Source organism: Rhinichthys klamathensis, unplaced genomic scaffold (genome assembly GCF_029890125.1).
Source record: "Rhinichthys klamathensis goyatoka isolate OS25496 unplaced genomic scaffold, OSU_Roscu_1.1 h1tg000505l_1, whole genome shotgun sequence".
In the NCBI taxonomy this organism is placed as follows: Eukaryota; Metazoa; Chordata; class Actinopteri; order Cypriniformes; family Leuciscidae; genus Rhinichthys; species Rhinichthys klamathensis.
In genome coordinates this window covers 74,027-100,894 of record NW_026606986.1, presented here as the reverse complement: position 1 = coordinate 100,894, position 26,868 = coordinate 74,027, and the positions used below count along the sequence as shown (strand labels likewise).

Genomic DNA, 26,868 nt, shown 5'->3' with positions numbered 1-26,868 from the left:
TTATTACAGTGACCAGTAAATACTTTAATTCATGTTTTCTTTATGCTTTTAAAAGGTGGTTTTGTATTTTGTATGTATCAAAAGGTGTGAATGATTATTTAGTGAATAAGTGAAATGGAGTGTTGTTGTGTTTAAGAGTGTAAACGGGTGAGGTTAACAGGTTGCAGATAATGGAGAATACATAAATAATGCATTTATGTATTATTATTATGCATTGCATGGTTTTCCAATGGGAAACAGCTGTGTGGTTGAATTTAAGTTTGAGTTCGAAGGAAAGATCACAATCTAGGGAGTTAAGCAAGAACGACTGGAAATAGTCTTTGAATGGAAGGTCTTGGAGAATGGCGGAAAGAGCTGAAAACACTGGTTTGGTAAGTTATATTCCTTTGCCCTGTTAACGTTTTTCACTAATTTACTGTAGGCTACATGGCAAAAATGTGCTTTATTAAATTACATTAGTTATTTAACATCACTGGATCAATTTGACACTATACTTTTGGTTACACAATTAAAATGGCTATTACACAGCAAACATGTGGGAATCCAGCAGTGCGAATACCTTGACCAAAACAGTACAGTGACTTGTCGACCTCCAGAAGTAAAAACACTTTCAGTGTGAACAGCATTACGTTAACACTTAGTGTGAATGTAGCATTTCTCAATGACAAGTTTTCAGTTGTTGATGCCATTGTAGAAATTCTCTATTCACAATCAACTATGATTAATGTTTTCTGTGAGCAAAATATTTGTTAATATGAAGGTTACTGAGAAAGCAAGATAGCAATTTGAGGTGACCTGCTCTATGTAAAATTAAATGTATTTTATTAGGCTTCTGATATGACGACTCTTCCAGTCTTTTAATTAATTTATCCGAAACGACTGTGTGCACCTTTAAGAAAGAGATGGAGGATACAGCTCAGAGAAAAGTGCTGTGTAATTGCTTTGGGGCCCTGTTGACAGGCTAAGAGGGTTGAGGGAAGGGTAAAATCCTTTCTGCTTAGTTTATGGCATTGTGTTTGTTTACAAGTGTTACCAAGGGCCATGTACCGTCCAGCTGACTCTGTCATCTCTACCCCGTCAGAAACAGTGCACCCCCCCCCCCACCCCCCCCACACGGGTCTCTCTGTCAACCCACTGCTTACCCCCTCTCGCCTGTATTTGCCCTCTTGCCTGCTCATACTCTGTGCAGATATAGAACCCGATGTGCCAGTTGTCTCAAGTTTGTTTACCGTGGTGTATAGCTGCAAAGAACACAACCTAAAGTTCTATTGACTCTGTGACAGTGTGGATAAATGCTTCTGCCTCTGTGAGCTGGGTGAGTGAATTTGACGTGACTATATGCTGTTATTACTTTTGAATTTAACACAGTGACCATTACTAGTTCAAATGAGGTGATTTACTGAACTGACATAAATCTTTAGTATCACTTTAGATTTCCTTTCGTTCACTTTAGGTTTTGGTCCATTTTTACACTTAGACTTCATAGATCAGTGATATAGGGAAAAAACTAAACAAATGCCCATATAAATTAATCATATTTCTGTTGTTTTAAGGTTGTATTATGCAATATTGTGGCACATCAAATTTGGTCACACTTTATGTTAGGTGTTTTTAATACTATGTACTTAACCTTTTTAAAAAAAATTTTGTAAGAGGTTAAGTATATTCTTATTGTGTTCATGCTGTATTGCAAAACACTTTTGCTGCTGTTGAAGTGGGATAAGGGTAAGGCAGGCACAGGTTTAGTGGTATGGGTAGGTTAAGGAAAGGGTCAGTGTAATTATAGATGTAATTACATAATTAATTACAGTCGTAATAAAATGCAGGTAATTTTTAAATTTTAAAAATGTAAATACAATGTAAAAACATGCATGCACACAATAAGTGCATTGTAGCAAATTATTAAAGGGTTAGTTCACCCAAAAATTAAAATTCTGTCAGTAATTACACACCCTCATATTGTTCCAACCCCGAAAGACTTTTGTTCATCTTCTGAACACAAATTAAGATATTTTTTGATGAAATCTGAGAGCTGTCTCACTCCTTCATTTATATGCTGCTAGGTAATTGCATCTGCCGGCCCAGAAAAGTTAGTAAAGACATTGTTAAAATAGTCCAAGTGACTACAGTGGCTCAACCTTAATTTTATCAAGCGACGAGAATACTTTTTGTGCGCAAAAAACAACAAAAATAACAACATTTTTATATATATAAAAATAACAATACTTTATTCAACTATTCATTTTCTTATGTGCGAGCCTCTGAGTGAGTTCACGAGAGCGCCACGACCCATGCGCGAGAACTGAGATGACACTCACGATCATTTGATGGGAAAGTGTGAAAGGTATTCATTTAGCGGCATTGGTAAGGCACTTTTACGTTTTCTCGTTGGTTTCTCAGGATTCAGACATCCAGGAAATGCACACTTTAGAACCATTTTAAACACTACATCAAGACCCATCTGCGTCATCTTCTCAGTTCTCGCGCATGCGTCGTGGCGCTCTTATGATGATTTTAATGATGTCTTTACTAACTTTCCTGGGCCGGCAGATGAAATTACCTAGCAGCCTATGAAGGAGTGAGACAGCTCTCAGATTTCATCATCTTAATTTGGGTTCCGAAGATGAACGAAAGTCTTACGGGGTTGGAACAACATGAGGGTGAGTAAAAACTGACAGAATTAAAATGTTTGGGTGAACTAACTCTTTAAATGCATGGTTAGTTTACCCCAAAATGAAAATTCTGTCATTCATTTCTCAGTAGCTATTATCTATTTAATTAAAATTCTGTACGAAATAAGAAATCTATATTTTTTTTCCTTTTCAATAATAAGCCAGAAGTCCAGGAATAAGGAGGACCCGTTCTGTTCTGCTTGAGGGGTGTTCTTATGTCAGCAGGCATTCATGCTTGCAAGTGATTCAGCCATGCTAAAGGAAGGTGATTTTAAATTATTAGTGGAAGATATGGGTCTGGATAATATTTACATTTTGTGTGTGTGTGTGTGTGTGTGTGTGTGTGTGTGTGTGTGTGTGTGTGTGTGTGTGTGTGTGTGTGTGTGTGTGTGTGTGTGTGTGTGTGTGTGTGTGTGTGTGTGTGTGTGTGTGAAAAATACGACATCTAGAAGTCTGTTTTTGTTTCGGTTTATATTACGTTGGATGACACAAACATAATCAGGGATGGAATTACCCTCCATTTACTCAAATAGCTCAGAACGACATGCTCAAAACACTGCCGTCTTTTGTCTTCTCTCTTGTTTATCTTATTGATCGGTTGTTTCTGAAAGCCCGGCCAAATCTAAACTTGACTCTTGTCTTTAGACATTGCATTGAAATCATTGTATAGGCCTATTTATTACATAGCACAGTTTGTTTGGAAGGGAAACTTATGGGAAGACTTAAATAATGAGTGACAGACTGGCGGTGCTAGGGAGGGGCTTCAGCACCCCAAAGAAAGACCAAAGCACCCCGATAGCACCCCCAAATTTTTTTTCTGGAAACAATTATATTCAGGCTGTATTCTATGGGAGCCCTGAACCGCATGGTGAAGAGTATCTTGTTATTTCGAGATATTAAGTCGTTATTTCGACATAATATCTCGTTATTTCGACATAAGTCGTCATTTCGACATAAGTCGTCATTTCGACATAATATCTCGTTATTTCGACATAACTCGTTATTTCGACATAATAATAACTTATTTCGACATAATAAGGGGACATTCTAATCTGCATTAAGCCATATTAAGCGTTCTTATAATAGTTTTCTATGGGAGGAAAATGCTTAACGTGTAATTAAATGCGTTGCGTTCATCTGGGCTCATCTGGTTTTTTGTACACACAAAGCCTACTTTAATATGATTTTAGTATCATAATGATAAGTAAATGCATGCACAATTATCCGTGAACCTGATAAATGTTGCAAATATGTTTTACTATGCACAAAACAAATGCCTGTCAACTTATGTGAGCAAGATTCAGAATTAAATGAATGTGCAGCAATTTGTACAAATAGGGAGTCTGTAGGCCTACTATATGTGTTGTAGCCATTAAATAAGCGCATTTAGTTTCATATTTGTTAACATTTATAATGTTATTTTTTTTTGTATATTTATTTTCCATCTATGTTGATTATGAAAAGTGAACAGTATGAGTAAGATAGGATGCGCAATATATCGGAAGACATATGGAGTGGGTCAGACATGATTTTGACCACTTCATTAAGTTTTGTTTTGTAGAAAGCCTTTCTTTAAAGTGAATTTCGTTTTGTATAAATTGTATCTTAATTTTAATACATTTTTCATCAACAAATTGCCTGGATTTAATAAATAAAAAGCAAATAGAGCAGGCAATATAATCATGACATGGAGGCGCCGACGCGGTCACTTGCATTGCGCGTGAACTGAAGCGGATCTCATCATAAATTAACCGAAACTCAGTGTATGCCTCACAGACATGAGAAATATATCGATAGAAAGCTTAAAATGTCTGTAAACTAAACAATTGAAAATGAAAAGAAATAGGCTACTCTCTGATTATGTAATCCATTATGTGCATTTCTCTCTATAGGCACGTTCACCATGGAGATGGCGATCATCAACTTCATCTTTGCAGCCGACACTGACATAGAAAACACTAGTTTATTAATAAAAATCAATGCACGCGTGTCACCGGATTTACAAATGCACATCTTGCTTGTTGCAGCACACATATTATGTCGAAATAACGAGATATTATGTTGAAATAACATTAATAATAATAAATCTTTAAGACTATTTGATTGAATGCTGAATGTTGTGCTTGTTCAATTTAATAAAATTAAAACTTTAATTGTGATAATTAAAATAATTGAATATTAAATATTGAGTGGCCAAGTTTTGCTCATTTATGAATAGTATTGATATAATATATTATATATATATATAATTGCGCAGCTCCCCCTGTCAAAGATCTAGCACCCCCTCAGCACCTGCGTTAAAAATTCTCTGGCGCTGCCCCAGAGTCAGGAACAGCATCTATTTATAACAAGTTTCGTATTCAGGTTTCCAGGATTTTGAGCAGGCACTGATCACCCAGCAGAGCCGCATAGACACACAAACATAGTCTTTATCAACTCTTCGATATGATCTGGAACATTGTTTGACACAAAAGTTTTGTGTTTTGAAGGTGCTACACAAAAAGTATTTGATATTGTATTTTACATTTCATTTTAAAGCTAAATCTCCAGTAGTTATATAATTTTATCGACTTCCTTCCAAACACTTCCCACTCTACATCTATGTTTTGGTGATCATGGACCTTCAGTTAGGGTTGACACCATATTTAATTTGGTGTCTATAACCGAAAATGTGTTTGTAAGGGATAGAAGTACAGTCTTAAGGTCTCAAACCATGTCTAATTTCCAAGATTTGTAGAGTAATGACTCTCAGCAGGGGGAGACAGAGAGGGTTTTCTTTTGACTAGTTGATTTCGGCAGTAATCTCCCAGTCACACGCATCTACTAGCACAATCTGTCAAATGATGAGCTTACTGCACCAGATTAACCCACTAACACTAATGGGACAAAAACAGACTCCCACTCACAGAGCTAAAACTGTGCCATTGTGCCATGCAACATGTCACTGATCTTAAGTTCTCTTGTGCCCATATGAAAAAACTAACCTTAATGTTTAATATTATACACCTAGGAGGACTAGTATTTCTGAATTTAAGATCACACCCTCAATCTTCAGTGAATGCTCATGGAGAATAAAACACAGCACTAGATAGGGATATGGTGTTTTACAGAAGGTTTAGATAGATGGGATCCCGTGTATGAGTTTCTTCACATTAGAACATGCTGTAGTTGTGGTTGTTTGAGGGGGCGACAGCTTGACTGATGGGCCCTGGAGCTTTCTGCAGAGTGCTGGCCGCGGGTCAACAGTGTGTGCGAAATGCTCCAGGAAGCTGATTTATGTTTATAATGAGCTTGTGGTGTTCTTAAAAGAGATTCTGGCCAGAGCTCTGTTAGACCCATCTAGAAGAGCTTTTTTTATGGGCTAATAAGACGCACTCCTCCACTCACTCTCACTAACCTTCACACAGTGAGCAACTTCTCAAGCCAGATGTGCAATGGGCCTGAAAATATCATTCGCTTATTGTGGCTTGGTGAAAAACGGACAGTTTGAAATTATTTATGGATATCAATCGATAATGAACTTTAAATCAAGGATGGTATTAAAACGTCATTCTCGTAATTGCAAGTTGGCAGAGAAGGATCATAAAAACTACACACATTTTTTAATGAATGGACTTAATGGTCAAAGAAAAAGTGCGTTCAAATTATTGTGAATATATAATGTTAATTTTTCTTATATTTCACCAGGAAAATTGTTGTGATTAAATGTACACTATAATTCAAATGTTCGGGTCAGTGCAATTTGTGAGAGAAGTCTCTCATGCTCACCAAGTCTGCATTTATTTGATCAAAAATACAGTAAAAACCGTGATATTGGAAAATATTGTTACAATTTAAAAGAACTGTAAAGCGGAATTTTCAGCAGCCATTACTCTAGATTTTTATTATTTTTATGGAAACCATGACACAATTTTTCCCTATAGGATTTTTTTGATGAATAGAACGTTATTTTTTTTATTTTTAATTTTTTTACAGCATTTATTTGAAATATAAATCTTTACTTTCACTTTTTAACAATTGAATGCATCCTTGCTGAATTAAAGTAGCCTATTCATTTTACTGATACCAAACTTTTGAACAGTAGTGTGTATTTGACATATAAGTTAACATATTGCCCACCCAGCATAATCACATTCAAAAATGTTCTCTTTTATCCCACAGTCTATTGATTTAAAATTATCATTATTTAGAATATGACACTATGGCACCAGCAACGAGAACTTTACTGTGAACCGGCCCCAGTGCAGTTTGAGTGATAAATATAGTGCAATGGGTATAATACTCCTCTGTTGGCTATACTGTCCCTCTTTTTTGAGAGTCAGATTGTCACAGTTTCTTCTGGGTTTTTGTTTTCGTATTCTTTGGTTTCAATCTGGTTTATTTAGTCTGTGTTCTGGACTTTAACATTCGAATTATAGATTCAAAACCTGCACTTGAAATCTGAACTTCTGTGAAGAGTTTGGATTCTCTAACAGATTGTTTGATTCATTCAGGCCTTTACGTAATAGTTATTGTACAAATTATTGTATAACTGTTGCCTGAAAGCCATGACTATATTAATATTCTTAAGTTTTTCTACGGGACAGCATCTCTGCACTTTGTTCTGCTTTCATCAGAGCCTCTTAATCTCAACACATGACATACTTGCACACATATTTCACTCCCTGATCGCTCAAAGCTTAGTGTTTCACTGGATGTCTGATGAGGAAATAGTGTTTGTAATTCCTTGACAGTGTCTGCTTTCTTCACATTGGTCTCTCAGTCGGTCTGGTCTCGGTCTGATGTGAAGGGGTCCCCTGCCAGCCCCGCTCAACAAGATGGGCAATGAGAACAGCACTTCAGAGCTTCCGGTAAGAGGGTTTCTGTTGGGACATACCTGGCTCAGCAGCACCGCATTATTCGTCTCTTCTGAAATGCTTCCCAGGCTTGAACTACAACGCTTGTGTGCCTTGAATGAAACTACACTTGCTGTTATGACTTTTTTTGGTGACATCTGTTAGCATTCCCACACAACTGACATACTGCCGGTGACAAGCTGTGCTTGAGATAACAGCACATATATAGACAGAAAGAGTGCTGTGGTAAAAATCATGCGCTGCTGTTTTCATTGTGTTGTCAAACATTCTGACTGCATTTCGTTTTGAAAGAGTGCAGATGGTCAGTGTATGGCTAGTCATTCTGTGTGGGATTTTTCCCCCCAGTATTAACCACTATGCTGTTTCCATCACTAAAAGTAGAGACGCTACTAGCCTATATTAACTACATTTTCTCAGTAGCATGACAGACATTTGGCTGCTTAACGTGCAGCTTTTCCAGTAGCTAGCTCAATGAGTAACATTTTTCAACAAGTAGGCCTAGGCTAGTGGTGTCGCGTGACCAACCGCTACATCATGTTTTTTATTTTAATTTTGTATGTCTGAGCAGATGAAATAATCAAACGCGCTCACCTCAATGGTCCTCTCTCTTAGCGTTGGAAGGTTCAATTAATTAAAATGAATTGATTCATTCTAAACGGTTCTATCTCACATATGAATCACTAGAATGCCCTATTCATTCTAGTGAATCGGTTTGTTATAAACGCTGCCCATTTGTAGCGCTGGGATCTCTGTTTCATTCTACTGATTCAGTTCTTTCAGGTTCTTTGTTTTTTACCAAGTTATAGGATTTTTTTGTTGTTGTTAGGCTATAGTTAATATAGATTTACCTGTAGACTACTTGTGATCTAGGCTACTGTAACCATGACTGTCACCATTAGGCCTATAAATTGTAGTAGTCCATTACTGAATACAAATTACTTGATTTTTTTGTTTTGTCATAACGTTGTCTAGCCTACACTTTTGGTAATAGGCCTATAATCTGACTACTATTAACCTAGCTAATTATTTATTCAAAACAGTAGCTTAAAATGATTAGTTTAACTAGCCTACTATTTCAAAGTAGCTTCTCCAACAATGATCCCCATAATTTAAATCTTTCGCACATATCTTTTGCTGCTGATGTGATAATAACTCTTTCCCACCATTGACAGAAATTTCTGGCTTTCCGTGTTTTCACTGTTAGGCTATACGGTAGATTCTCTAGGCTACTTCTGAAAGAGTAGAGAATCTCCTGATCAAAACACAGGCGACATAAACAAGCGATAGCAAGTAAAATAACATGACCATCAACATTAAACAGCATCAAAACTGGTTAATAATGTTACTGAATGAAATGTCGACCCAGGACGAGGTAGGACTGTGCAGGCGTTGGGGTGTTGATGGTCTCGCTCCATCTATGTTTGATCATCGTTCTGAAGGATGTAGGCCTAGTCTTTAACAAAAACATGATTTTCTCAGTTTTTTGCTCAAAATGTTGCTTTTTTTAAAATGAAACTTCACACATTCAAGTGTTGATAAAAAAAGGAATGCATGAAGCTAGAATATTTTTTTTTTTTTTAAAGGAGAGGGTCTATTCTTTCTTTTGATATAGGCTATTGCATATTCAGATATTCATAAACTTTTGCGAAAATGATCAATAAAAAAATGCTGGCGGTGGCTGGCATCTTTTTCAAAAATGCTGGTGGGGAAAGAGTTAAAATTCATTTATGAATTCCGAAATGTGGTTTGATCTTCAATGGACCCTGAAAGGAATAATTTGGGCGATGTTATGCCTAACTGAAAGGCTACTCAACTTGGAATTCAGGGTTTATCTTAATAGGATCAACCTATTTGGCTCTGTGCTTTTTCATGGATGACTCCAACCAGTTTGGTAGGTTTCCAGAACGAACGTTAAGTAGGCCTAGGCTACTCTCTGTAAACTTCCAACAACAACAACAGCACCGTAGACTGCCTGAGGTATATGATGACTCAAATCTGCCATGTATTTCTCCTAAGACTGTTCCTATATCTCCAGAACCTGTATCCATCTCTCCTTTTGCATTACACCTATATGTCTCTGCCACAGGAGGGCGCTCCAGACAACGTGGTGTTATTTCCTCCAGAAGAAACACAGTCTGCCGTGGTAAATGAGGTGCTGGAGGGGTTCAGCATGTGTGTGTGAAGTTGCACTAACAGTGTGCATGGTATTTCTACGTTAACTTTGGTTCAGAAACAGCCCAGGATAACAAAATATTTAGTGAGAACATATAGGGGCAGTTAACATGTGGATTTAGTTTAATATTTTGCTTAAATGTCTCTCAGCATAGCCAAGCTGGTTTTCAGCTTGTCTAGCTGGTGTTTAGTTGGATGGCCAACTTGTCTCCCATAGATGACTAGCTGAATAGTGCTGGTCATATAAAACAATTACAAAACCAGACAAACCTTGGATGTCAGCAAACTTGCTTAGGCTGTTGTAAAAATTATTATTATTAGTAGAGGAATGAGCTTTGCTTTGCAAAGAATTACTTTATAATAAGTTTTTAATTAGTCTTTTTTCACTTGTTAAGAATTATTTTTTTTGAACATCTTTAACAAATAAAAAAGTTTTACTACGAAATACTCTAGTATTAGAACAGGCCAACATTATCTGAAAACAAGTCCTGATATCTCATGCAGCACTCACTGCGACATTATAAAACTATCTTGTTTTAAGGATTTGAGAGATTATAGAAATGCTTGAGAATAGGCCTATAGGGATTTTTGCAGTGGAAAATGCCACTAAAAAAAGAAGCCACTAATAACTGCCAAACTTACCTTCTCTAAGGAGAAACACACACATTTGCACGAGAACCGTGTTAAATATTAATTTTTCTAGTTATGCCAAGCTCTAAAATATTTTATCAGGTAAAATTGTGAGTAAAGAATATTACAAAAAAATTATTATGCAGTAATCATGAACAACTGGAAAGGTCATGGGGCCTTTGAATATTATTGTGGAGGACAAAGGGAGGCCTTGCAGTCAAAAAGGTTGAGAACCACTGCAGAGTCAGCCTCAATGTTTAAAATTCAGCATTAGGCTACTATTATTTAACAAGTCTGTATTCTGTTTAAAATCATTGAGTTTAAGTGTAAATATATGTTTCTAGTTCACAAAAGCCTCAAAAGTTAGTCTATATCATGTTCCCCCCCATGCTAGCTACTTTGAGATTGATCTTTGGCCCATTTCCCAGTGTACACCTGCAGCGTGTGCATCAGAGTGCAGTCCGACTCCTCTCTCAGTCCCCCAGCAGGAAGTGACAGAACAGCAGCAGAGCACACATCAGAAGCAGGAGCTCGAGAGAGAGGGAGGGATCAGAGGGCAGAAGCGTCATGCTCAACGAGTTACCCGGAGAAGGGGGAGGGATCACTACTCAAGTTGCTCTGTGAGTGTCCTAGTCTGAGATTTCCTAGTACTGCTTCTGAGGAGGAACAGTCTGTCTCACACTTTCAGGGACTAGCAGAGTTCTCTTCTGAAGGGCATGGATCTGTAGCAGGAGAGGTGAAGGGAGCTGAGTCAGGAGTCTGTGGATGAGACAGGAACATAGGCAGCATGTGTTGCAGCATGTTTATGTCTTTACCCGGCTGAACCAAAACACACACACACACACACACACACGTCTCTGATGCACTGTGGAGCCGCTGCGTTCTCGTGCAAATGTGTGTTCCTCCTTAGAGAAGGTGAGTTTGGCAGTCATTTAGTGCGTTTTACACTGAAAAATCCCTATATTCTCAAGCATTTCCACCTCTCGTTTAATCTCTCAAATCCTTAAAACAAGATAGTATTACAATGTTGCAGTGAGTGCTGCATGAGATATCAGGACTTGTTTTCAGAGTGTATTTCGTAGTTTAACGTTAAGATGTTATTTTAACATATTTTTTAGACTCTTAACAAGTGAAAAAAACACTAATTAAAAGCTTATTATAAAGTAATTTTTTACGGTGTAATAGTTGTATTGCTTCTGTATTTACATGTGTTAGCTGAGTACAGTAATGTGTGCTTTCTGAAGAGGGATAATATTTTGGTCTATTTTATTGGCTATACTAATTCAAAACTGGACGGCATATAATTTATGGGTAGTGTATTTATCCCACAACTATGTAGAGGTCAGTCTGACTCTGCTGTGTTGGGCTTATATGATTGCCATGACAACCAGTAACCCTGCACAGTCAGGACGCATGGTAGTTAACAGCAGGGATTTACTGTAGTGGAGGACAATGTGGGCTGTTAAAGAGGCAGGGCAAAAGAGACCATATGGGGTCCGCTTTTCAGGGCCACTCATGCTGTAGGTCAAAGGACAATGATAGACTGCTCTTTTTTTTAAAGGTTGCCTATTTCATATCTGGGGAAGAGATGCCCACATGCAGCTTTAACATTGTTAGCACACAGACAAATGTAACTCATCGAGAGTGACTTATTTTAGTTACTGTGTGCTCAATTGAGTTTTTTAGGGTTTAGATAGGCTACATGTTAACAGCGTACAGGAAACAGGAAGCTGTGGAACTTGAAACTAACCATGAGAAACAAGATCATAAACAGATAAAGTGTGGTATTATTCTATTAAACTCTAGTGGAGGTGTGAATGAATGTGGTTTATGCAGCATGAACAAAACCTCAATGATTCAATGAAGGAAAAGTAATTATTTTATGATTCAGGTATTTGTATTATGTATTTGGCTCATGATTTAACTTGTTATATAATATACAGTATAAAGCATTATAGCTCAACAAAATGTGTATGATTCAAAATCTAGTGTATTACTCAATATCTAATTTAAACCTGGAAAAAAAGTTTTAGGATTTTGTTATTTACAATTTCTAGTTCAGTAATGCTATGTTTATGCAGATTTATGATACTGACCCCTTTAACCCATTTATACCAAAAATATATTTTCTGTGTTTCCATTGAAGAACAAGATGCTTTTAGAACATTTAAAATTTATGTGAACTTTTCAGTTAAACTTTTAACTCAAATTGTTTTACGATATTGATAATGTAGTTTATTGCAATAAATAAATAAACTGGTGAAGTATTTTTACTATTACTGGGCAGACTTCTGTTCCCCAATTGCATAAATAAAAATGTAGCTTGATTTGTTAAGTAAAAATGACATCATAATGCCTTGTTTTGTTGTCTGAGGGAGTGTAAACGTCTCAGCTTGATGACAGGACTTTTGGAATGGTCTAGCACTGGGTCGGGTCCACACAGGGGGCTGAGGGAGACTGATTTAGGGATACAGTGATACAGTACAGTGATTGTTCACCGGTGTGTGAAGTGCATACTGTTCTTCAGAGATTTTGCTGTTTTCTGTTGAAAACCCAGCCGTCTGTCATTACAAAATCTTACTGATATTTGAAACCCTTGTGTTTATTCCAGGTTTGGCAAACAAATTAAAATTCTGAATACGCTAATGGAATCCGAACCCTTGAGTTTGTCTGGACTTAGATCTGGGAGTTTCATTCGATACTCTGACCTGATTCAAATTGAGTGGTGTTTGTGCTCACAAAGGCCTGGGAATGTAGATCAATGTATGAATTCACTCATGTCTTAAAGCTCAGAGAGAGTATAACACGTAACCTACAGCAGAGGTGGGAATGCATGCGTATATCGAGTGTGCACTGGAGTCTAAGATGATAAAAACAATGGGTAATGGATGTGGGGCTTCTGTGTAATGTATCTCTAATGTGACCTGTGTTCCAGAGAGCCTGCAACATGATCTTCTTTTGCTGCACAAAGACTTGCCTGTGAATCATACTGTCGATCAATGAGTGAAATGAGTGTGTGTCTGTGTTTTGAAGGGTTTTATTATGCAAAGGAGATACTGAAAATTAAATAAATACATCTAATTGTCATGTCACTAACATCATATCCTAACATAAGGATTTTAGTTGAATATTTTCTTAGAATGTATAATTCGCCGTAAAACCTGTGCCAAATAAATATGCGGATGATCCGCTATTTTGACCCCTAATATGAACAGCCAAATGTGAGTGAAGGAGATTTCTTTGAACGTATAAAGGGAAGTATTTTAAGTAACCACTTAATTTAATTGAAGTAATTTCTTAAAAAATATGACTTCTGTTTTGTAGTTCAATTGTCTTGCAGTATGAAAAATGCATTCTAAATTTAAACACTATATGTAAATAAATTCTGCATATAGTAATTCTACATTTATTTTTTGTGTTTGTTTGGCCTGGCCTAACCCTTTACAAAATGCTTCAGAATGCATTTAATCTTGTAGTTCAGTTGAATGAAGCCATCTTTTTTCATTAGGAAATCACAGTCGCTTATTTTGCCTCATTTGGAAAGAAACAGTAAGCGAATGAATTCTGTGGAAGTTCCCTGCGAACCTTGAATTACCTTTTTAGTTTACAAGCATATGTTGTGTATGAGCACGTCTGAACTGAGGGCAAATGAGCATGTCTGAACTTATCCTTAATGCCTTGCTGATATGTTGGATTCCTTGAAAACATGTTTATTTTTTAAGATTTGTCTAAAAATACAGATGGCACACTGATCAGGGTGTGTAGTCTAATCACCTCAGCATTTTATTGACATGGTGGGTGTGTTTTCTTTTTATGTTAAAAGTCAAGCCCTGTACATGTAAAGAAACATAATCTCGGTTTGAACGACTAACTTGTTCATTAAGTGGCAAGTAGGCCATTTTAAGTGTGTGCAGCTGGTCTGAGTGATTTACGGATCTCAGATTAAAAACAGATTGCGCCAGTCAGTGCTCTTACTACTTTTATTGCGATTCTCAGGCCGCAGTAAACACTGACAAGGTGAGCCCACTGAAGGAAAAGTCTGTCCACACTGATTCAGTCACTACGGAGCCACAGGTGCCTGCTGACGAAGAAGAAAAGCCACAAAGACAAGAAGAGGAGGATAAAGAGGAGCTAGAGTTTCCCCATGATCTGCTGCCCAGCATAGACCTTGACCTCAGCACTGAGTTCAATCTCACCTGGGGAACCTCACTTGGGTAAGTCTCAACTATTTCTTTCTCCCTCACACACACTAATTTACTCAAGAATTTTGTTGAGTAGTAGACCTTCATCAGACACTTATCAAGGGGCAAGTTTCAACAGGATGGCTGATTCTGTTGAAAAGTTGTTCACACGTCTGATGCAAATTTTTCTGCCTTTCAGTTATGTTTTGCATACACATGTCTGGTAAACAAAAAACTTTTTTTTCTTTTTTGTGTGCAAGTTTTGTACTCTAGAGACAAAAATAAAGAGATTAAAGACGTGATAATTGTTAATGTGTCTAGTCTAATCAAAGGGATAATTCATCCAAAAATGAAATTTCTTTCATCGTTTACTCGCCCTCATATCGTTCTAAATTTGAATGACTTTCAAGGGAAGATATTTTGAAAAATGTCACATGCAGGATTGAAATGAGATTAGGGTGAGTAAATGATGACAGAATTTTCATTTTTAGATGAACTATCTTTTAAAGAGACCATTAAATTGTGAGCTCACCTGGGAATTGAGGACACAAAGAATAACGCAAGTTCATATCTGTCTTGAAACTGGAAGCCACAGATTGGATCGGACTCTGACACTTGCCCACATTTTTACAATCTTACTCTGTTTCACAATAAGAGCAAAACAAAACACTGGACTTATTCTATAAAGATCCTTTCTTATACTCACTTGGATGGATAAACACAGAGTGAATTCCATTAATCTCTGACTCATTCCTATGGAAAACTTGACTGAATGGACTATTGGCAGGCCTACAAAAGAGCCGCAAACCTCACCAGCTGTTAAGGTGGTGCAGCCAAGGTACAATCCAGTGACTTTTATTTTACATGATTTTATGGATGTAATGCTTATGAAAATGAAAGGCTTGTTTGCAGACATCATTTTTTACATTATGAATTACATTATTTATACATATTTTTTCTATGAAATATACTCTGTCTTTATTAGTATGTAGTGTATTAGTGGGATTTTAACAACAGTTCATATTGATGAACACAGCTAGAGTTTGCGGAGAAATCTCTTTCTACAGTACTTAAATATTTATTCTACGACCTGATCACTTTAAATATCTGTTGTCAATTCTAAGACTAAAATGGCAAAAATTGGAAATGTTATGAATTTCACGCAAATAAATTGTACAATGCATCACACAGTCTGTTCGTATAATGTTTGTATTTTGATAAAACCTGGCGGCTTTGATTTCTTTTAAAACTTTATTAGTCATTTATTCTTTAAAATAATGAGCCCGGTGTTATGAGGCTCATATATTAAAGAGTATTTATTTGTGAATGTGTGTATAGTTGTGAGCAGGTAGGCCTGGGTGAGATGAAGAATGAGACTGTGGCACTGGGTGGCACTGCCAACCCTCTGCTGGCAGGCCTAGAGCAGTACATGGAGGCCAGTCCACCAGTAGTGGACCTCATGAAGAGGTAACCGAGTAATAATGAAAATGGAGACAGAGAGATACCAGTCTGCTATGGCACAATAGATGGACATTTTTAATTGGGCCAAAGTTTATTTATGTTTTCATTGATGTAATAGATTTTGGTGAGATCTCTTTTGCTCCATTTTGTGTTCTGGCTGTGGCAAATGATATGTGCTGTGTAAATGGAGTTTCCTTCCAGTAAGCACAAAACTTGTTTATATTTCATTGCAATCAGCACATTTGAATGAAAAAGGCGTAAAATATTTTTCCTGATTTTTTTTATTTATAATTTATATAAATGCATATTTATAAACAAAATACAACCAGAAATAGCTTACTTTTTAAGGGTAAACAGTCTAAACACATTTAAAATGTAAGCGTCAAAGGTTGGATGTGGTAATAAAATGATATAAAATGTTTCTTTTTTTTATTTACACTTACATATTTAAGTATTTTGTAAGTATTTAAAACATTATTATTTAAAAAAAGTATTTAAGTATTTAAAACATTATCAACCTTTTCACAACTTAAAAAAACATTTACAACGTAGCTGTGCTTACTGGGTTGGTGGTCTGTTGAATATGTTTGGCTTTACAGTTGGTTGAGCTTGTTTGCTGTGAACTAAACTAGAGTTGTTTTTGTTTGATTTTTGATTGACCAGCTGAAATTACTCTTTAACACGCTTGCATTGTGAAAATGTATGGTTTACCACGCTGAATCAATGTACAGCGTGAGAGATGTCCTCCTTAACCGGAAGCCATGTTTGAGTGTGGTGTGTGTATATTTGCGGTGGTTTCGTGTGTGTGTGTGTGTGTGTGTTAATTTTTTTTCCTGTTGAGAGAATTAGCAACACATTAACAAATCTGGTTGCTAATGCATACACAGATGGGATCTCCATTCATACTTGACATGTTTTAAGGGTATGTTAGTTTCTCTTTAAACTAAATATGGTGTATCATGTCAGAGTAAACTGTTTTAAATACTGTTTATATTTTTATTCATATTTTTTTCCACATCATGTTTTTATGCTGAAAGGGCTATAGAAACGCTTAGGCGAAGGGCAGAGGATTGTGGGTATTGAAATGCTGCCTGACAGTGTAGTAGGGAGTGGCTGCAGTTCTGTAATTCATGCAGACGTGCAGTATGCCAAAAGGCCTCAGGATTTTAGCATATACAAGCATAAATGCCGTAACTTAAACTGCAGTACAGCTGTCTGACTTTCCAGTTATGCCAGAGAAGAGTTATAAACTTTTTTTCCTGGCCTCCTCTGAATGGGAGTGTCAGCTTCCAGTCATAATCATTTCCTGAAAAAAGAAAAAGGCTGCGTGGTTGAGCCTGTTGTCATCAGCAAGCCAAGCTGGCTGATCACATGACCACTCTGTGGTCCAATAGAAAAGCACATGAGGATCTGCTCCCTCATTTGTTTCCATTTGAGGTGAAGGTGATTGATAGATTTTAAGTGTAAAATGACAGGCATAAATGTGTTAGCCATGCTGTCTCTGTTCTGTTAATGCCCCTGGAGGCACAGAGAGAGAAGAACACTAGGTGAGACAGGCAGTGTGGAGGAAGCATGCTTGTCGTACTTTATTGGGATGTTAGTCACTGACTGTGTTTCAGCTCTGGAAACGTGATATAGTCACAGTGATTCACCAGGTTGTATAATGTCTGCCGTAAAAAGGTTGTTTGTTGTTTTCTTTGGCTGGTTTTCTTATATCATATAGGTAGCCACTCACACTAATTACACTACACTAAAAGCATTGATCCATTAACCTTCATATAAAACGTGATTTTTCTGCCAAGTCTATAAGACTTGAGGCTATGGATTCTATGAAGGCTTTTACTTGGCAAACACTCTTATTTCAGCTTTTCAAAATTACAATAATATTTCAGCATCCTGATTATACTCTTACACATGATTGCAAGTGATATATAAAGTTGAAATTAGAAATTGAAGAGGTTTACCCTATGAAAAAATCATGACAGTGTATACTAGTCAGACCTTTTTGATATGTGCTGTGCACTGGTAAAAAAACTTTAATTAAGCAATATTTTTTATCATCAGTTTTTCTAAGCGTTGTTTTCCAACAAAATTATCTAAACATCCTTAACATAAGATGCATTTAGTTGAGAAGCAAACTTGAATGAAAAAAATAATGTTTCAATAAAAAAAAATCCACTATATTTTGTTTTTAAAAATGCAAAATGCTATTGAGATGAGGAATATAAGCTTAATTCAAGTTATATTCTTATTATCTTATGGACTTTTGCTTCTCAAGAAAAGTTTTCCTAGTTTTAAGACAACAAACATGTTTTGCAATGTGTGTGTCTTTAGTTTCTTTTGCTTTTTAAGCACTAAGTTGTGCCCATGCATGAACTCTCATCCTGTCTCTGGCATGAGGTGAAGTTGAGTGCTTTGGATTGGTGTGGAATAAACAACTGAATGTACCTCAGAGCAGATTTATTCTAATGTCTCTTTTTTGGTGAACGCTGTTAGCTGTGATGGTGACAAAGTTTCTACTGAGACCACATCGCTGACCCAGAACCACTTGTCTAGCACACCTCAGCAAGATGTTCCATCCCTTAATCCTTTGGCTGCCCAGGTGGATTATGAACTCCAGGAAGCTTTAAAGGAATGTGAGGATGAAATGACTGCTCTTGGCATAACCTCCCATGCAGACACATGGACTGCAGGTGATCTGGACAGGTGTTTCTCTTTAGCCCTGCCTGAAAATGATGAGAAAAATGAACAAACTGAGAAGGCTGAAGTCATGAAGGATTTTGGTTCATCTTCACATAAACCTATCAAATTTCATGGAGATTGCCATGAAAATGGAGCACACAAAAATGACTCCTCAGCAGGTGAAGAGGGGGTGTTTAGCTTCAGCGATTATGTTCTAGGAAAAAAGATAACTAATACTTGTACAGCTGGAGCTAAGGATGTCAAAAACATCAAGGATATAACAGAAAACCACAGTGAGGAAGCTAGCCAGCTGTCAGAGGCAGAACAGCAAAAAAATTCAGAGATAGAGACAAAAATAGACACAGCTGAGAACATAGCTGGCCAACAAACAACACATAGCATATGGACAGGTACACAAACAACATCAGAGATGGATACAACAAAGGAAACACTTACCCAGGATCAATCAACACAAAATATCTGCCCTTCGAAAAACACCCTGGAAGGTGAGAGCACACAAGATGAAAACAAAATAATTTTTATAGCACACACAACCCAGAGAGAAACCGGAGTACTTCAAGAGTTAAATCCTGTGATCGAAGAAGTCATCAGTTCTGCAAAAGCTACACAGATGAAAATAGAGATGCATAGTCAGTTAATTAGTGATTTACTGGCATGCCAATCCCCACATATGGATAAACATGCTGGTCATACGTTACACTTAGAAGCTAAAATAAGCTTACAACCAAACACACAAAAACAGGTGGAGTCAGGGACACAGCAGCAGATAAGTGGACAGATAGAAACAAACACAAAAGTAGGATCAAGCCTTGAGCATCAAAGACCGGATATAGGACTCTCAGAACAGCTGAGTCCTGTGGGTAAACAATTGATCTGCTCCCCACCTCCAGAACCCAAGGCTCACCAAGCTAATTTTTCACTGGCTGAGGCTCCACCTGCCCTGATACTGCACCCTCCACAGGGGCCAGAGCAACATGATGACCAGGATCAGACAGATGGACCCTACAAATCAATATCAGAAGGTGAAACCATACACCACAACCACTGTACGACAGGGGAAGTAAAACATGAGAAAAATGTGTCTGATGCATCTGCTGTTGTGATTGATTTCTGCCAAGCTAAAACAGCCCCTGAACATGAGCCCGAAGGGAGATATGACTTAGAGACATGTCCACTGGAGCCGGAGAATGGACCTTCTTTAGGCAGTGGAGCCGATGCAAACGCAGCACTGTGGGGGAATTCACACTCTCTGAACCAAACCGGTGCAGAAGAAGAGGAGGAAGAGAGTGCCCTTGAACAGGCTTCAGCAGAGTCCGCTGCCTCCACATTGCTACAAACACCCACGATGCCAGAAATGATCGAAAGTGAGGGAGAGAAGAAGAGAGATGATGCGCTCCAAAGTGTCGCAATGATAGTACAAGCAGCAGAGAGAGAATCGACAGTGCTGGAAGCAGATGAGTCTCCAAGCTCACAGGGAACATTAACTGAAATTACGGCTGAACAGGGACGGCAATGCACCTCAGTAATCTTTCCAAAGATTAAGTGCTCACCTGTTCCGAAAGAGGAGGCGACTGAGGAGAGCTGTGGCAACAAAATGCCACACAACTCGACCGAGAGCGAGGAGAAGGGAGGGGGTCTGCCGATCACACTCTCCCCAGCTGGAAACAAGGATACAGGCACGGTCGACACAGAGGACAAAGCTCTGGTCATATATTCCTCTCCAGGCGTCCTTGGAACATGTGACTGGAAGGTGGGGAGTTCCCGATCAAAGAAGAGAAAAGGAGAGAGTGAAGAGGAGGGGAAAGAGACAAGCAAAGGAGGGGCACAGAACGCAGCACATGCCGGCAGGGTTTCACAGACAGAGGCAGCAACCGAGACGTGTCCATCCCACGGCATCACAGCATCACTAGCGGCGACACAAGACGAGAGTGACCTCATCCTTCCTGTCACAGCAGGCACAGCCCCGTTTCCTCTGACCATCAACAGAATAAACGACTGCGTCTCCATCAGCCCACCCCCTCCTCTTTCCCACATAAATTCTACAGAGACAGAAACGCAGAGAGAGGAAGAGGCTAATCTGAATCCAAGCCCAAGAGCATCAGGAGCAGAATTGCTTGGCAGTGATAGATCATTTCCGCCAGCATTTTCTTTGGAAAACGATTGCCTTGCTGCGCAAGTCAACAATCAACAGGTACAGAGCTCTTCACAAACTAGAACCACAAGCTGTGACACATCCATCAAGACAGAAACACAGCAACAAAAACAAGAAACAACTCCTACAAGTGAAGACGCATCTCAATCAACTAAGCTACAAGTGAACATGAGGGATATCGCTGGAAGTTGTACCAATGTGGAAGGGCGTATGTCTCCAAAAGGTATGCAGACCTCTTTTGAGGACCAAAAGGATACAGCGCTGAAAGGCCAAATGACTGAATGTGCCTCTCTGCCTCCACTGATGGTATTTGAAAGTCTACGACACCCGGTAAAAGAAACTAGCTTTAACTTTAAAGGTTTTCTCACCACCAACAAACCAGAAATAGAAAAGGAAAAATCCAGTGCATTAAAAGAACCTACTGCTTTTGAGGAAGGAGGTAAAGAGGAAAGAAATTGGAAGCAAAAAAAAGTGGAACAAGTGGAAACGACATATAAAGGGTCAAAGGACTGCAGAGAAACGACCAGCACATCTCAAGAGCAGGGTGAGACTACTGTAAAACTTGAAGAAAATGTGAATGTAAATGTGGGTGGTTGTGAAGAAAGTAGAAAAGTGACAGATGAAACTGATGTTATATTTTCATCACTGTCAGCTGCAGATGAGACGACCGGGGTTACTGAAACAAAGGATGTGGTTAATGAAATTCTGGAAGAAACTGAAGCAATTAAACAGAACCAAGAATATAAAGAGTCTTTGAATGTTACTCAGATCAGTCCAAGTGATACAGATGAGTCAGCATCCACTGAGAAGAATAGTGTTTTACTACAGGACGTTTCTCTACAAGAGGGTCGTAACAGCAGTCCTGCTGTGGATGGTGAGCGGGCTGATATTGCTGTGTCTGAAGGAGTTGAACAGAGACATATAGAAATGCTATTTGGCAGCAAGGAAAGGCTGAATGAAGAGACTGACAAAATAAAGGGAGGTGCGTTACCTGAAGCAGATGATATAGAAGTAATATGTCCAGGTAATTCAAAGAATTTTGTGAATGACAGTCGAGAGCATGAGTTATGCATAGAAAAATACACACATGAAGAGGAGTCACAGGTTAAAACCAGCTCCATGTCTCCAGCAGCAGCCCCTGACACAGACAGCATGTGTCCTTGCACTCAACCAGACAAGAAATCCAACACCGAGCATCCTACTACAACCTCAGAGGTGCCACTCCTGTCAAAAGCTGATAAGTGTGCAGACATGCTGACCTATCAGACAGAATCACAGTTTAGTGGTGAAATAATGAAAAGTGATGCAGTGGATGCTGGAGATACAACAGTCCCCTCTCTTCCTGCAGCGGAAACTATAGTACCAGCACAAAGTGATCTTTCCTCAACCACCAAACAAAGCAGTAACAGTGATGCCAGAGATGTGTCTGTCATTGTACTAAAGGCTCCAGGCCCAATGCTGAGTCACTATGAGTCCATTAATGACTGTGATATTGCTGTAGCAGGAACCGGGGAGCATTGCAGTGTGAACCTTGTGTGTAAGTCTGATACAGAGATTGTAAATAATATTGCAGACAAAACGAATCAGCAGTCAGATGTAAATGAAAACATGTTAAGAAAACAAAATGCAGATGATCCGCCCTATACTGCACAGGAAATTGCAGCATCATCTGGGTCCTTTCTGCTCACAACTGACAGACTAGAACAGGCAGGTTGTTCACCGCTAATTTCAAAAACCCCAGATATTGTTGTAAATGCAAAGATGAAAGAGAATGAAGCATATACGGGCACTCTAGAATTTGATATTGGTCAAAAAGGGAAGAGAGAAGGACATGTAAATTCTAAACATGAAAATGATTTATGCAATGTACCTACAAATGTTAGAGACAATAAGTTAAATAATGAAGACAAATCTGAAAGATTCAAGCAGGCGAAAGGAGAAGATCACAACAAGGAGAGTGTGAAGGAAACTGAAGAAGAATCCAGTGCAAAAAATGAAACTAGTGCCTCTCAGGAAGAAGGAAATGAACAGAAAAATGGGAAGCAGGATGAAAGAAAAGAACAAGAAGGTATGGCTTTTACCGAGCACAGCAGAGTGGAAACAAATAACTTTGAAGCATCTTGTGCTGATTCTCAATCTGCTTTGACAACACAGAGTCCTAATGATGACATCAAATGTGATTCGCTTCTGATGCACTTACAGGGCGATACACTTCTGACTGAAGAACTTGTTCAACATGTGTCTGTAGACAATGTAAGAATTAATAAAGATGTATCCGAAGGGTTCAGGCAGGTGATGGGAGGAGAGCAAAACAAGGAGTGTGTGAGAGAAAATGAGAGACACAACGTAAAATCTGTCACAGAAAAGAACAGCAAAGAAAGGACAAATACCTCTGAAGAACAGAAGAAGACTGCGGCAAAAGAAAATTTTGATCAAACACAAGGAGAGAATCAGACATTAATAAATCACTTCAAGTTATCAGGAGAAGAAAAACTATTAAATGAAACCATTCCAAGAGGAAAATTGCAGTCTAGTTTTGTGCCTGATCCTGATTTTCCTGAGAGAGACCACACACAAGATCCGAGGGCCTTGAGCCAGTCAGATTTGGTATTTTCACAATCCCAAGAGCTTCAGCAGCAACATAAGTTTATGAGTGCCCCAGAAGCAGTGTTAAGTGTGGATAAAAGAAATGGTTTAAAAAATGCCGAGACCAATAATCATGCAGATGCTGAGGCAAGTGAAACGCAAGAGAAAGTGATGGTGTATTGTAGCGCAGAGGCTCAAGGTTCCCTAAACAGCACATCAGAGAGTGCCATATTGGTGGGGAGCAATGACACAGATGTTGCTGTGTACAATGTATGTCCACAGAATGAAGAGCAGAGTATGCAAAAAATAGGTCTTAGTGGTGGGAATTTTCCTGTTTGTGTCGAAAGTATTTCAAGTGAAATTCAAACACAGCCGGCTCTCACCTTGTCTGTCACAGCATTGTCAGCTTCTGAAACTTCAGTAGTCAAAAAGGTTATAGAGGCTACAGAGGTAAAAGAGCCTTCAATCTCAGCATCACAGAAAAGTGTGAGTAAACATGCAGAATTTACCAAATCACAGACTAGTGTGGACGAGCATGTAAATGTGTTGGATGAAATCCTTGACACCAAGAAAGGCTCAGAACTTCCTATAAATGACTCAAGTGAATTCTCTGTACTTCCCAGCCTCTCACACCATGCAGCAGGACTAAAGACAAATGAGAAATATTTCGGTTCTGTTACCCCTGGAGACATTGGAGACACTGAGATCCATCCTGATTCAATGAGTGATATTGCACAGATGTCTCCTGCAGGAACTTTCCAACTTCAGCAAGCGAAAGAGTTAGTTTTTCAGCCCTCTGATGAGCAGCTCTCCACCACATTCACTTTATCTGCTTCTGTGCTCCAGGAAAGTATTGAAGAGGAAAAAGAGATAATTGTGGACCATGCTTCTAAAGATGCAGTAGAGTCCAATGCTCCTAATTCCTCTCAGCAATCTGAGACAGCCGCCTGGAGGATGGAGCAGCTTAATAAGCATTTGTCAGAGCAAGTCCCAGTCCGTACCCAAATCACAGAGGAGCAGGATACACAATGTTCTGAACAGCAGCTCATGCAGTCACAACATGTAAGAACTTGTTCAGGCTCTGAAAACACAATCAGTACTATGAAAGCAGAAGACACCGGTTCAAATGACAGACAACAGCCAGAAGGAATTCAAGAAAAGATAAATAAACATATAGAGGATGAAGAAGAGAATAAGACAGTTGAAAAAGAATGCATAGAGATGTCCAAAAGGGCTGAACCTAAGTCTTCAGAGTCTGCAGTGAAAGAAAGCATATCCAAAGAAAACCAAAGCAAGCTGGAGGAGCACTCTTTATCTTCCCCTGATGAATCAATAGTTGGTAATGTAGACCAGCCAATAGAGGAAGTCACTGATGGGACACTGATTGAAATGAAAAAGGTTGTGTCATTGTCATACCCTGAGACCGCTGTCTACTTAGTGACTGACCCTCAGGATTCCCTCCAGCCCCCTCTCACAGTCAATCAACAGTCTAGTCAGCAGCCCACCAACAAGTCTTTTATTCAAACTTTATGTGAAACTGTCACAGATGCATCTAAAAGTAGTAGCAAGCAAAATCCTGACACAGCAGATAGCTATTGTGGAGATATAGAATCGCTTCTTACTGCAAAAGCAACACTGAAAGATTACAGTGAAGTTAGTGAAGCGGAAGTCAGCAAGGTGTCAGAATCTGCAGATGTGTTTCTGGGTTCAGACCCAGGAACCGTTCAGGTATCACCGGTTAGAGACAGTTCAGATAGACAAGACCTGAGTGTAGTCTTTGTACGTGAGAGTTCAGTCAACTCTTCTGAAAGTTCTGATTGGCTCAGAGCTCTGAAGGAAGCAGCCTCCATGTCTCAGATCATTCCAGAGCACAGAGATGAGACTACCTGTGGAGCTACAGAAAACAGGTACTTTTCAAATCGATGTGGTTGTTTTTTTAAATGAGAGACAGTGAGGGAAAGTGACTTTGTTTCACTCACAGAAATGTCAAAATAAATGTAGTGGTTTTCATTGACACACACATATACATATTAAATTATTTATTAAGAACAGTGTATCACAGAACCTGGAATTGAATATAATCATAGATGTAAACAAGTGTTTTATGATTGTGTGATGTTTTGTGTGAAAAGCCCATTATCTCCTGAGAGTGACCTCAACAGTGACATCAACTCGTGCCCTTTAGGGCAAGAAAGAATCCTTTCATACCCACGCACAAACACACACTGGGCTTCTCATATTTGAGCGCAACACATACACTTGCATGCATACAGGCTATAAGACGTTTGCATTGAGACAAACAGTAAGCATAATTTATTCATCTGCTCTTTTTGTTTATTATTCTTTCCAGACCATTTGAGACCCTCGGTTCGCCTCAGGCTGAACTAGAATTCCGAACCCCAACTGAGGAATATTTCCCCCCTGCTCCTGATGAGAGTTCCCCCCCTGCTCCTGAGGAGAGTTTGCCCTTTGCTACTGAGGAGAGTTTTTCCACTGCGCCTGAGGAGAGTTTTCTCTCCGTTACTGAGCAGCCAGAAGAACAAGAAGACTGCAGGTGAGACTTTTGTAAATACCCCTTATGCACTTTCTTTGGTTTGTTATTGAATCTACTGCTACAAACCACACAGGAATGTGAATGACTATTTTAGGATACAGGATGTAAAAATAATGCTGTTTAGGTCCAGGGAATATCATTAATGATAGAAGGCTCATGCAGTGCAGGTGGGGGCATCACTTCTTTTCTTTAAAAATAAATAAATGTCTGTGTTCGATGTTTGTCTGGATGGTCTAAATTGGATACATGTGAAGGATTCTGTCTATTTCATTGCTTAAATTAACCATATTGCTATGTGGGTATTCAAAGATCTATTTCTTGAATTGTCTTTAAAGAACAGGTTTAACATCAATGAGCATCGTACTTGGCTTCCTTTAGGTGACTTTTCTTGTTCTCTCTCATTTTGATAGTACCCCCCACTCCCTCTCTTCATTCTATATCTGCTCTGTTGCAGCAGCCACAACAGATGAAAGTGGAGCACTTGGTGCTTGTCAGTCAAAGATTTTAGCCTCATTTAGAAAGACACGTGGGAGCCAGAGAGACAGAAAGATAAAAGGAAAGAGAGAGTGGTGGACAAAATGATAAAGAGGGGAAAGAAGAGAGACAAACTTTGACTGTGTGCATTTGACCCAGTATCCCTGAGCGCCCCACACTTTGTTACTTGACATAGATGTGGACTAAAGGAATTTTGCCTGTATCTGTCAGTATGTGTGTGTATGCACATGTCTTGCTAAAGCATGCATATGTGTTTGCTATTTGCACCAACGCCCTCACATGAGGTCATACCAAGAGGTCTGTCAGTCTGGAACAAAAGCCATCGTTCAGGGCAGCTCCAGTTGAGAATATTAGCCTACTCCGTGTGAATGGATAGATGGATATATATATATAGATAGATAGATAG

General features: G+C 38.7%; 2 protein-coding genes across 17 annotated transcripts in view; both read left to right on the top strand.

Moving 5' to 3' along the window:
• Positions 1 to 1,223: 1,223 nt before the first annotated feature.
• Positions 1,224 to 22,989, top strand: LOC130072798 (uncharacterized). Its single transcript, XM_056238063.1, has 8 exons — positions 1,224 to 1,315; positions 7,435 to 7,522; positions 9,615 to 9,671; positions 14,327 to 14,544; positions 15,850 to 15,978; positions 18,469 to 21,266; positions 21,309 to 22,895; positions 22,982 to 22,989. Exons 2-8 carry the CDS (start codon positions 7,490 to 7,492, stop codon positions 22,987 to 22,989), a joined length of 4,830 nt encoding a protein of 1,609 aa, XP_056094038.1. The 5' UTR covers positions 1,224 to 1,315; positions 7,435 to 7,489.
• The window catches only part of tacc2 (transforming, acidic coiled-coil containing protein 2), a 41,092-nt gene continuing 37,212 nt past the window's right edge, over positions 22,989 to 26,868 (top strand). For 12 of the 16 annotated variants that reach the window (XM_056238054.1, XM_056238044.1, XM_056238045.1 and 9 more), the window contains exons 1-2: positions 22,989 to 25,320; positions 25,764 to 25,967. In XM_056238054.1, coding sequence (XP_056094029.1) covers positions 23,018 to 25,320; positions 25,764 to 25,967 — 2,507 coding nt within the window. In that variant the 5' untranslated portion in view covers positions 22,989 to 23,017. The remainder of the gene's footprint in view (positions 25,321 to 25,763; positions 25,968 to 26,868) is intronic. The other 4 variants (XM_056238060.1, XM_056238049.1, XM_056238056.1 and 1 more) reach the window with 1 other exon arrangement.

Excerpts from the sequence above, each read along its gene's own strand:
- LOC130072798 (XM_056238063.1), top strand. The coding sequence starts at position 7,490 with ATGGGCAATGAGAACAGCACTTCAGAGCTTCCG. Across the intron at positions 15,979-18,468 it reads GTAGTGGACCTCATGAAGAG|CTGTGATGGTGACAAAGTTT; the intron begins GTAACCGAGTAA and ends GAACGCTGTTAG. Across the intron at positions 21,267-21,308 it reads TACTGCTTTTGAGGAAGGAG|TGGAAACGACATATAAAGGG; the intron begins GTAAAGAGGAAA and ends AAGTGGAACAAG.